At 45.2% G+C, this 12,752-nt stretch overlaps 1 protein-coding gene across 2 annotated transcripts in view; it reads left to right on the top strand.

Annotated features, from left to right (window-relative positions):
- Window positions 1–12,752, top strand: part of CDH13 (cadherin 13) — a 1,398,954-nt gene that overhangs the window by 854,788 nt on the left and 531,414 nt on the right. For both annotated transcript variants that reach the window (XM_032325075.1, XM_032325076.1), the window contains one exon: window positions 119–235. In XM_032325075.1, coding sequence (XP_032180966.1) covers window positions 119–235 — 117 coding nt within the window. The remainder of the gene's footprint in view (window positions 1–118; window positions 236–12,752) is intronic.

The following is a 12,752-nucleotide window of genomic DNA, read 5'->3' on the forward strand; positions in this document are numbered from 1 at the left end:
TTAACAATGTCCAAACAGCTGTATGCTTTCACAACAAAGGAACTATAGCTCAGAGCAGACTCATACATTCTCTCCGTGGGGGATTTTATTCAACTGGTTTTGTTGTTTTCTCTTTTAGGATATATTTAAATTTGCAAGAACTTCTCCTGTCCCAAGACAAAAGAGGTCCATTGTGGTATCTCCCATTTTAATTCCAGAGAATCAGAGACAACCTTTCCCACGAGATGTTGGCAAGGTAAGTCAGACAAAAGACAAATGACATAACAAAGGCATGTTTTTATGAAGAGGAGCGCATACACGAGGCAGACTGACTGTGATTGTCTTGGTGGCCCCCTGAAATCGGTCTTTATTCCTCTATGGTAACTAGCCAGATGGTTTTGCCAATAAGAGAGTGACAAAAGGCCATCAAACAACAACAACAAAAAAGCATTTACAAAAAAATCCAATAATAACGTCTTTGAATATCATGCTTTGGAGAGCTACGTGGCAGATAACAGTGCTAAAGTTGCATCTGGGAGATGTCATTGGTTAAATAGCCTCGTCGCTTTTAAGATCATGTCCAGGTCATCAGCCCAATACTCTCTACACTACTAGTACAGCAGTGTGATCATCCATGGCCTTTTTAATTTAGATCCTAGTTTTCTTTTCCTTCTTTTATTTTTAAAGATTTATTTATTTATTCAAGAGAGAGGGAGAGAGAGAGTCAGGGGGAAGTGCAAAGGGAGAAAGAGTGTTAAGCAGGCTGCACGTGGGACTCAGAGCCCAATGTGGGGCTCCATCTCACGACCCCAAGATCATGATCTGAGGCAAAATCAAGAGTTAGACGCCCAAGTGACTGCGACCCCCAGGAGTCCCTAGATCTTGGTTTTCAAAGGTGTAAGTCCAGGAGCACCACTAGGTCAACCCTCTAAAAACTAAACCAGACCAAAAGAACTAAATCAACTTAACCAGATCCAGAAAACAATGTTGCATGAGTCAGGGCAATAACTTTTCCAGGAAGAAATGTTTGCTGCTAAATGGGCAGAAATACTGATGACCCGGTCGGTATATCCTCTCCCCCTAGAAAAAGCCAACATGGAGAATCAAATTCAAACCAGTTGATATTTTTTGGTCATCACAGATTTTGAACAGTGGTGGGTTAGTTCAATGAATGACCTTAATGGCTGGTGCTATTGGATCATTTATTCATTTATTACATAAGTAAGGAGCATCTGTCTTATGGCAGACTCCAAGATTGGGACTGGATGACTATTGGTATGAACAGCACAGAAACCCTGACTATGATAGAGCTTGGACTGTAGTGGAAAGACAGATATTTTGATGAGCACGTAAATAAGCAAGAAAATTGCAAAGGATAAGAAATTCCGTGAAGAGCAGAAACAGCTCTTCAGAAAGAGACTAAATGGCTAGACCAGGGAATAGAGGGAGAGAAGAGTTCACAAACATGGCCAAGAAGGCTGTCGGAGACCCTGTTGTTTGATTGACTGGAAAAATGAGAAAGAGACAGCCATGGGAAGATCTGGGGAAGCTGCATTCTTAGCAGGGGGCCCTGCACGTGCAAAGGTTTGCAGGTGGGAAAAAAAAATGAGGTGTATTTGGGGAGCAAAATGTCTGGATGGCTTCAATAAGGCAAGCAAGGAGAGTTGAAGTCAGAGAAGCTGGCCTGTCATAGGGCCTCCAGAGACCATGATGAGTGGGGATTTCATTGTGTACACATAAGAAACCACTGGAAGGTCACCCTATGTGTGCGCTGAAAGACCCTCTGGCTGTCTCATAGGGGATGATTTGTGGGAACAGAGGGATCAGGAGGAGTGGACACAGAAAGATCTGCCAAGAGGGCTGTCTTAGAGTGATCTGGACCAGAAGTGAGGGTAACTTGGACTATTAGAAATCTATTTCTGTTGGAAATTAGAGGCATCAATAATCCAATGTCTTGGTAATCACCATATTTGTGATTTTAAACTACCACTGTATCAAAGGCACCTTTTTTTAAGCAAAATCTTGCCAGGAGTCCAGAACACGATGCAGAAGGAAGCAGAGCTGTTCCAAGTGGGCAGCAGTGGGGTTGATGTACCCTACCCTTTGGAAAGCCCTAACCACTGTGATGGCCCTTGTGTAGGTGTCCCTGAAGCCAAGGGTGGCACTCCCCAAGGGCCAGATTCCTCAAGTCTGCAAGACTCTGCCTCGAACAGTTTCAGAGGCACAACTTGTAACCTTGTTCTTTAGACATTTCTGTAAGCCTGGCGTTCTCAACCCCCACCGTACAACGGAGTTGCCTGGGGCACTTAAAATACAGACACCAGGCTCCACCTTGCAAGATCAATTGAGTTGGTCAAGGAGTGAGGTCTAAGCATCAAAACTTTTTTTTTTTTCAAATCCCAGGTGATTCTGATGGGCAGCCATGGTTGAAAACCACTGGCCTAAACCAGTCCTACTTTAAGGGAAGCTATGGACCAACAGCATGAGCACCACCAAGTAGTGAATAACTGTACTACTGTGTGAAAACTATGTCTGTGCTTTTTATGCCTTTGAAGGAACTCCTTTCCTCTTTGTCCCTGCTTGGTTTTATTCATTCATCTTATCCTTTTCTTTATATCCTATGCCTTACCTTCATCAACTCCACTAATAGCTAACAAGTGATGCTCTGCTGAACTATGAGAGAGTATCCGGGTGTCTTCAGAGAGTTCGGGGAGGTGGGGAGAAAGGAAACAAATCCTACCCACCCACCCAAACTCTCTGAGTCAGGCAGCTCTAATTTTGAAATATCACATATCAGACTTCAGGATGCCATTTAAAGAAGAGACTCTGTGGTTATGAAAGCATAAAGACACGTGTGTCACTTTGGTTTCCCCCTGAAGCTGACCCTGAGACAAGAACTCAAATGCAAGTAGTTTATTTAGGAGAGGAAAAGAATACAGGTAAGGAAGTGAGGAGGTGAGAGAGGGAAGGAAAGGAACCAGTTGAGAGGCCTGTTTATCAGGGCAACTGCGGCTGTCCGGCTGTCTGTTGGTGACTGCATGGCAATCCCAAGGGGAAATGCTAGGAAACGGTGGTAAGCACATGCCACAGGGGAGGGAGCTGGGGTATTTATACACCAACCCATCCGTCTTTGGTTGAAGGTCTTTCCCAAAGGTGTAAGCTCACCAGCACAACCAGCCTTCCCTGTGCCCTGGGCATGAGCACAAGGGCCTTCTGAGGCCGTGAGGAGACAGCTGGAAGTCTGCTGGTGTGCCCCGAAAAGATGAGATCCGAGGGAAGGGACAGGGCACTGATGGATTCCGTTCCTTTACTGAAGCTAATATAAACACTTCTGCTTTACAGGCCAGGTTTTCCTTGTCTCTTCTTCTGCTCCCATCTCATTTCCTGAACTAACTTTCTTGTCTTGTGCCTTTGAAGCTGACTGTACTTGCTTCTCTCCATTAATAAGTGCTCGCAGCATCCTAGGTGGGAAAATCTCCGAAATTCACATCAGTTTACATCAATAAGCACATATTCAGCATCAGCTATGTATAAGGCACTGCATGAGGGGCTGGAGGGTTAATGACAAAAGGCATCAATCCCATGGGATTGCAGAAGAATGGAAAAATCATCACAAATGCATTATTTGTCCAATACTTTAAAGTATAAGCACCTTTCATCTATTATGTTGAGTTCTCATCATAACAACCCCATGAGGATCATCTTCCAAAGTGCCTCCTGAGAGTAATGAGTCTCAGAGGGATAGTCATCTGCCCAGAGTCCCACAGTCAGTTAGTAGCAGAGATGAGCTCCATGCCCACTCTTTGCGATTTCATAGGCTCTGCTCTTAACTTGCCTGCCTAGCACTACTAAGTACAATTTGAGAATTCTTTTCCATGGAATGAAATGCCTCTGCTAACAATGACTTTCTTTAAAACAGCATTAAATTAAATTAAATTGTTTGAAGGGCACAGACATGCATGCACGCGTGCGTGCGCGTGCACACACACACACACAGAGGGATAGAGGGTTGGGTAAATGGATAGACAGATGATAGAACAAGTACAGTAACATGTTCATGGTAGAGTCTAGGCGGTGGCTGTAAGGTTGATCGTTGAAAGCCTTTTTCAACTTCTCCTCTGTTTGTAAATTTCATGATACAATGTTAGGAAAAAATTAATCTTAACTGAGTCCAAAATGATCCCAAAACACACAGGAATTGGCATGCCGCCACAAAATTATTTTTTTTGTTTGTTTGTCTTGAGCTTCAGGAGGATGGATGGAACCTTAAGTGTCTATGTCTTGTCTTTGTTTCTTTCTTCTTTTTTCTTTTTGTCATATTTTGTCACCACCTGAGTTCCTTGAAAGAAACGAGACTCATACTACAGAGTGAAGGCATCAAAAGCAGGATGTGGGAGTGAATCCACTCTCAGGGGGTCGGAGTTTGGGAAGAGTTCTTAGCTGAGGCTGTGCCATGTAGAACTGTATATTGACAGAAGGGCCACACGGGGAGCTCTAAGGGTCAGACAGAGTTTTGGCTGATGCATAATTTATTTATCTTCCAAATAATTAATTCGTTGGTAAGTGGCTAAATTACTAGAATTCGGAGACTGATTTTCCATCATCTCTCTCAGTGCTTCTGAAAAACAAGTTAAAGACCCAATTGTGAACACACTGCCTCAAACCTGTGATGTCCTTCCTGCTTCTGAATTCCAGATGGCAGCGAGGATCTGCGGGCGGATGCCCTAAAGAGAGATGTGTAGTTCCCAACATGTGCTTTTCCCCTCCCCCTTCAAAGTGTGACTATTTCAAAATTTGAACCATAAATAATTTCTTAGTTTTACCAACTTTCACTGATAAATATTTGATTACGTCTTTAGAGATTTTTGAGTTCTTGGGTCTGATTGATTGAGAGCAGGGGACTTTAAATCTGTGAGGCAGCAAGGAGGTCTTTGGGAGACGTATTTTATTCTGTTTTATATTAAGTTTGAAAGACAAGTCATTTATGAAATGCTTATTAGAGATTCTACTTTCATCACAAACCCTTTTCATCAAAACCAATGAAAGTACATTTTACTGAAAATCCTTTTTTTATATCCCCTATAAATTGGTAGAATGGGCCTTTAGAAGGACATCTTTAACCCAGAATGGAAGAAATATGTAATTGGACCATGTGCTTTCCGTAAGGGGAATCAACATAGATCATTAGACCAAATCATGAAAATCACTCAACCAGGACTCTGCTTTGGCTGTGTCACGAATGCAAGTCATACATGAGGATAATTTATGACAGTTCCTAAATATTCCTCAGAATTCCGAGCAAATGATTTATTAGGGTTCTCCCCACGTCCAGGTGATCTATACCTCCCTGCTTATGCCCACCTATGCGAACAGGTGCCAAGGAATCTGGTGTCTCAAAATTGAATCTGCTTTATTCCGTTTAAGAGTCATTCACATCACTTTGAGAACCCATGAGTGCCAAGCTCTGTCCTCAGAAGCCGGGCCAGAATTCTGGAACTGGACCCCCAGTGCTGCCGCATCTTACCCTCCCACTGAAACGTTGACTCAGCCCCATCGTACTGCCTGACTCATTCTGGGTAGCCCCCATCAGCCCTCCACCCCTTTTAAAATCCACTGTTTCACTTTTTTTATTCAAGTCTGACTACATGCCGCTTTCCAGAAATTTACAGCTGTTTCATTTCTCCTTTTAAAAAACAACTAGCCAAGTTGCTCAATAACTACAACTTAGTCCTGGCTGGTCTGTAGAATAGAAATCTGAATGTGAGAGACCAACATGTCCAGAGCTCAATAGTCAAAAATTCTTGTTGAACTGACTCGCCCAGGTTATTTCTACATTCAGCAAGCCCACGGGTATATACACCTGTCCTCTTTCTATGACTTTGAACCCTTTCCTCTTCCTGGGACACACCCCCTTCATCCGCTCTCCACGGGGCGTGTGTGCATTTACATACATGTCCTCACTGCCTAGTGGACCATGTACACCCTCCCAGAAATTTCTGTGCACACTGCCCAGCATTATAGCCACTAACCACACGAGGCCTTGGAGCACCTGATGTGTAGCCAGGGCAACCAGGGAGCTGCATTTTTAGATTTTATCTAATTTTAGCTAATGTTAGTTTAAACTTTAAAACTGTTTGATTCGGTTATTGGAACAACTTCCCATGTGAAATCTACCTTCTTAACTTAAATTTTCATCTTAGTACAGGTCAGATGCTTTTCATGGAAATATAATATCTAAATTGATACGTAAATGTGTTGTAAACAGAGCATTTCAAAAATGTAGTACAAACTCACAAAGAGCAGAAAATACCTCACTGATAATCCCTATACTCGAGCCCTGTTGAAATAAAAACATTTTGGATACATTGGTGTGATTAAAATTAATCTTTTTTTTTTTTTTTGCTTCATTTGTTATGTGGCTACCAGAAAATTTTTAAGTATTTATTTAGCTCAAACTGTATTTCTCTTGGGCAGAGTGAGCCAGAGCCCATTTTTGATAGAGTCTCCCCCTGGGAATTTTTGTTTGATCTCCTTTACACATTGTTTGGACCTCTTTGTGCTCATGTAACACAATTGGAACAGCAAGACAGTTTCTTTTGTATTTTTCTTATCTTTGTATTAACTGTAACTCCTCAAGTGTAGTGATACAGCATGCAGCCTAACACCCAGGAGGCACCCAAATATTCTTTGACTTGAATCCTGGTTAGGCCCATGGCTGGTTGGATAAGGCATTCACTGGTTACGGATTGAAGTGATCACAGCCCGTTTGTTGTTAGAATGGAATTAATAGACCATTATATGATTGGTCTGGATATTTCTAGCAAATTTTAATTTTCCACAATGGCTGTGAGGCTAGCAGATAAATGCGTTGGCAGTCAACCATTATGTCAGGTCACATAAGTATCCCTAGCAGATTGTGGGAGATGATGTTGATGGGTTATGTGTGGGGTGTGTGGGGGCAGGGGAGAGAGAGGGAGAGCGAGGCTGTATTCCCATATTTGTTCATACATACAATATTTAAAAGCCACTGAAATAAAAAAAAAAAAACCTCAAAACTTTACTCGCAACCGAACAGACTTAATTTCAAGTTATTCTGACAAAGTCTAATAAAAGCATATATTCACCATTAGCAAATGTTGCCCTCTTTCTGTAAAATTTAATTAATGATAAAACATAATTGAGTTGTTTGGTTGTTTGCCAAATACATACATATGCAAAAATGCCCTCCATGATATACCTCCGGCAAATAAAGGCATCGGAGCCTATGGAGGAAGCAATATTTTTAGCCCTGAGTTTATCACCCTTTCAGTTCTCAATTTGAAAGATTCCCAGGGCTTTATCGTTATGTACATTTGGCCTCAGACTGAATTTATATTTAATTATTCGTGAACATTAAAGGATCTGGCATTTCAGCTTGAATTAGCACCCTGGAGACAGGAGAGTTGAAGAGTCTCTGAATTCAGCTAGCATCTCCAACATCTAGTAAGTGTCGGGATCTAAGCCAGTCATGGCACCCCCCCACCCCAATTGAATTCCTGGTTAGTTCTTAGGACAACCCCACAAAGTATTGTACCCACTTCTCAGATGGGGAAACTAAAATCAGAGACCTGAAGCAACGTGCCCAAGGTTACTCAGTTACAAGAGTGGCGTTGCAAAGACCCAAGCCTAGGAGTCTTGAGGGCCAGTCACCGAGCTCGGCACTGTGCCATGTGTGAATGCGGAGTCCCTGTGGGCCTCTCCTGTTTGCACTGCGTGCCCACGTGATTTGTCACTGGACTCCCACACACACCCTCAGGAAGCCAGTACTAGATCCCCACTGTGTCACTGAGGAACCGAGGCTAGGAATCATGCAGGACAGGTGTAAACAGAGTTGTCATGTAGGCTGAGCTCCTTCTGCATTACCACCTACTATGACTCAGGGGTCTGGATGGATTTCAAAACAGCACATGGCATGGAGTAAGGAATAGACTTTATTGGAGAAAGAGAACATGTAGAAGCCAGGGGTCAGCCAAAAATGAAAATCCCATCATTTTAAGGAGAGATATGCCAGGGCCTGGACAGAGAGCTGAACACCATCTAGGTTTGCCAGAGAGGCCCTCAGCTGCCACGGTTCCCCTGTCTTAAGCCAGCTTGACTATGATCTCTCAGTAGACAGATAATCAAATTTTGGGGGTGTCCAGCAGCCTGAGCACAGGTACCCAGATTTATAGACATTGTCTACGATTCCACAGGCTCTTGCAGGGGGAGGGAAGCCCCAATTAGTAATGTTTGCCCTTCCTTTGGTGAAAGTATTCTTACAGTGACCAATTTCAAGCTACCGACTGGCAAACCTCTTGAATATTTAACACCTGACTTTCACAAAGAAGCCCGAGCTAGCATCGGCTTGCCACCGACCTACGGAATGGGAGGCTGGGTGCGTCAGAGAATGCCCTGGCCCCATGGGGAGCCGTGCTGGAGTAGAACTTCCAGCTTGTGGAAGTGGTGTACCCATCTACCTGGGGTTTCTCGTCCAAGGTGAGCACCAGGGGTCATTTGGGATCATTCTACTCCTTGCCTCACGTTAGGTGTCTTGTCTCAGGCCACACAGCCAGGGCAAAGGAGAAGCAGACCTTGAACCTGGGCTCTTTTAGTTCCGCCACACCTCTGCTCCTCTGCACAAAAATCCCAAGTCCATCTCTGGAGGCGGACAAGTTCCATCACAGTTGTCCCAATTCTACGTGGGAAATGAGGAAGGGAGAGAGAAAATCCTCTGCCAAGTGTGGAGCCATGAGGTTAACCTCACAAACAGCTAGTTGACATGCATGTTTGGGCACTGAGTCAAGGCTGGGGGTCATGTCTTAGTTGAACAAAAAGACCACATGCTGACAAGCAGAAAACTGCTTTCTTCACCAGGCAGGGAGAGCCGTGGACTGCTTTCAGGGACCACATTTGTTGGTTTGTTGTTGGGATGTCTACTGACAACCCTGTTCAAAGGAGCCATGAGAAGAAAAGTGGAAGCTGAAAGGGCTATCTTTGGTGTAATTAAGAGATATCACCACCCGTTTTTCTCCAGCGAGGAGGCCACAGCTGACTCAGCTGATAAGGGCTGTGAAGGAGCAGGGCCCAAGGTGCCGTGGGGAATGGACTGGCCCTTCTGTGTCAGACCTCTCATCCCAGCTCTGAAGAGGATGGAGGCAGAGCCAGATGGAGTCAGAATCAGGCCCATCCACAGTTTTCTGAAGACACAGAGGGAGGAAGGAAGAACTCACCTTTATTTCCTTTTCTAGCTTAGAACTGACCCTGGCTTCTGAGTGAGGTTATAGGGGAGACACTTCATTGTGGGGCTGGGCCTGCCTCTATGTGCAGGAATGGACACAAACACCCTTTGTTGCACGTTTAAATGGTCCGTCTGTGGGTGGCTCACACCGGGTGTTTGGATCTGGAGATGAGGAAGGGCCCCAGCTTAGGCCTTTTGGGTAGGCAAATACTCTTCCTAGGTGGAAAAACTGAGCCTGAATTAATGAATTAACTCAGAAATATTTATTGAGCGACTACTATAGGCCAGGCACTGCACTGGCTATTGCCCGTGCGTTCTCCCTCAAATGACACGGAACTACGGAAGACACAGACCTGTAAACAGGCAGATGAGAACATGATCGGGAGCCATGGGAGTGTGGAGAACTGGAGAAGACAGAGAACATAATTCCCAAGAGAAGTCCCAAGTGGCTGCATACCAGTAGGCAAGGTAAAGTTGGGATGGAGAGAATTCTCCAGGCAGTGGGAAGAGCGTGATCCAACGTCTAGCGCCAAGAGAGAGCATCGTGCATCTGGACAGCCAAGAATAACAGAATGCGGCTGACAGGACCAGATCTGTAATTTGTGGAAGACCAGTCTGGTGGCAGGATGCGGGGTCACACCTGTAGGCTGAGAGAACCAGAAGCAGAGAGGCCTGGATGGAGGCAGTGACTGCAGCAGGTGGGCAGTGCAGGGAACCTGGGTCCGGAAGCGGCGGGGGACAGGAGAGAGGACATTGAGTCAAGAGCCGGGCAGCCTTGGTGATGAGTGTTGGATGGAGAGGAAGGGGGGGAGAGGAAGACCCCCCTTAGCTGGGAATATTGTGCCTTGGTGGGATGCTGACCATGTCACCTGGATGGAGGCTTGAGCTGTGGGGCAGTAGACCTTCCACGACACCAGCGGGCCTGCTGTATCCTCGCTCAAGTTCACTCCTCACTGAGGCTGCTGAGCGGCCCTTCATGGGGCAAGAAGAGAGTGCTCCCAGGGGAGACAGGAGTGCTCCCAGGGCAGACAGATCTTTCTGTGTGTTGTGCAGAGTTGCACAGATAGGCTGGACCCCTCCGCCGGTCTTCTGGGGACTGGGTTCCCTTTGCACCAGCAAGACGTGTGGGACACCAGACTTTCAGATGCCCCTTCGCCGTGAGCACAGATATGAGCACAGATCCTGCCAGATCCGTGCCTCCTGATTTTAGTTCAGGCATTCCTGGCTGTGGCTTTGAAATCTTTTTTTTTTTTTTTTCCCTCCAGCTCAGAAATGCATAACAGCTGTGTTCACTGTTGGCCTTCTAGCCTTGAATTCACTCTAAATACATTTCTTCTTAGTAATTTCTCCTTTGAATGCTGATGTTTGGCTAGGCATTAGTATACACAATTCACAGGCTCTGTGTTGCTCAATTTTTAGTTCATTTATTTGACAACTTGAAATTCCTCGCAAGTGGTGCTTTTATTTTGTTATTTGCATCTGGAAATCATTCCCAATGTACCACGGAATAAATCTGGCTTTTCTTTCTGTCTTCATAATTTTTTTCTTATTTTAAAAATAATAAATGTTCATTATAAAAACTTTAAAGAAAAATATATACTTAACAATAAACACTATAAAAAAAATCTCCCCAACATCCGCCCCTCCAAACCTGAGGTAACTCCTGTTGGCCTCAGAGCAGTACTTCTCAGTCTCTAAAGTGCATACGAATTAGTGAGAGCACAGGTTCCCTGCCCTCATCCCGTCAAACGTGTGGGTTCCCCAGGGCCGGAGTGAGGCCTCAGAGCTCACCGTCCTCACACGCACCCCTCGGGCTGCTGATGCTCCCGGTTCTGTGGCCCACACTTTGATAGACTTTATCCTAAACACCCAGTACCCACCCAGGGCCATCTTGTATTCCCCGATGTCCTACTCACCAACATCTCAGAAACATCTTTCGTGTCTTCAAACGTCCTTCTTCGGTGGCATTTTGAAAGGCTGCATGGGGTTCTTCATGTCGGGTCTACAGATCCCGAGGGGGTCCACGGGTAGACCTGTTCTCTTGGTTTTCCAATGTTTATTTGTTTTTCACTTAAAATATTATCTTGAGGAGGATGCCGCATGATTGACCAACGACCAAAGGAGCGCATTAGACGAAATGGTTAAAACCCGCATAGCATCCGCCGTGAATGGCATCCAGCGGTTTCCCTCTAGCATCTCCTGGTGGTAAATCGTATTGCTGTGACCGTCCCCATTCATAAATCTTTGCATAGATGTGTATGCACTCGGGCACGTGTGTACATGTATGCATATGTATTATTCATACACGTAGCATATAGATATATTCTCTATAGTTACCCGATATGAAACTCGAATCCAAAAGCCAAGGGCTGGTTTAACAGCGTCTCTTGGGAAACAGCCCTCTGACGGACCCCCTCCTCCCTGAGGCACGCTTGAATCCGCTCTGCCCTTGCTCCGATGTATTCTCCACCCACCTGGCACCCCCCACTTCTACTCCCCAGGTCTAGAACATCTTTGTTCTCGTTATGCTGTGCAGCTTTCATCGGGGGCAGTACCTCCTCAGCCTTGCTGAGGATTAACAACACAGCTCATTGGAAATATATGTTCCACGCGTGCTTGGGAAGGTGAGGAAAACACCAGCAGCTCCCGGTTCCGCCTGCGGCCCCCACCCGCTCTCTGACATTCTCCTTCCCGTCCTCAGAGACAGCCTCACGGGGGCTGCCCCGCTCTCCGACGGACAGAAGTGACACCCGACCAGAAGTCCACTGTGCTCTGTGCATTGTGGGTCCCGTCACTAATTCCACGCAGAGGAATTCGTTCCACGGCCTCTACAGAGGAGGACATGGAGTGATTAGAGGACTTCTCTGATGCCTCAGAGCAGTGGAACTAGGATTTGTAAAACTCTTTATTGAAGTATAATATATAGACCCCAAAGTGCAAAATCATAAGTGTCCAACGCCATGATTTTTTTTAGTAGACAGGATATGCCCATGAACTCAGCACTCAGATCACAATATGACCAGCCCCCAGAAGCCCCTTCATGTCACCTTCCAGGCACGAACCCCACATCCCCCCAGGATAACCAGCCCTCCCCTCTATCACCATGAGTTAGTTTCACCATTTGGCACCTAATATAAATGGAATCACCCAGCACATATTCTGTGCTTTTTAAATTTTCTTGCTCAGCATTACACTGGTGAGATCGGTCTTTCTTGTCAGGTACATTTATAGAATCACAGATGTATAGTATCACATTTCCTAAATACACCACCCTCTCTCCTTTCTACTCTGGAGGCGAATTTGGATCATTTCCAGTTTGGGGCCATTACAAATAGTATTTGACGTGAACATATACACATATTTCTGTTGGGTATATACCTAACCGTGGGATTATTGGGTCCGTTTTAGTGGATTCGGCCAAACAGTTGCCCAAATGGGTTCTAGAGAAGCTGAGCTTTAAACCCATTCTTCTGACTCTACAATGAATTGTAGGAACAGGGTGGGTGACATATTTGTT

Source organism: Mustela erminea, chromosome 19, assembly GCF_009829155.1.
Source record: "Mustela erminea isolate mMusErm1 chromosome 19, mMusErm1.Pri, whole genome shotgun sequence".
NCBI classification, from domain to species: Eukaryota; Metazoa; Chordata; class Mammalia; order Carnivora; family Mustelidae; genus Mustela; species Mustela erminea.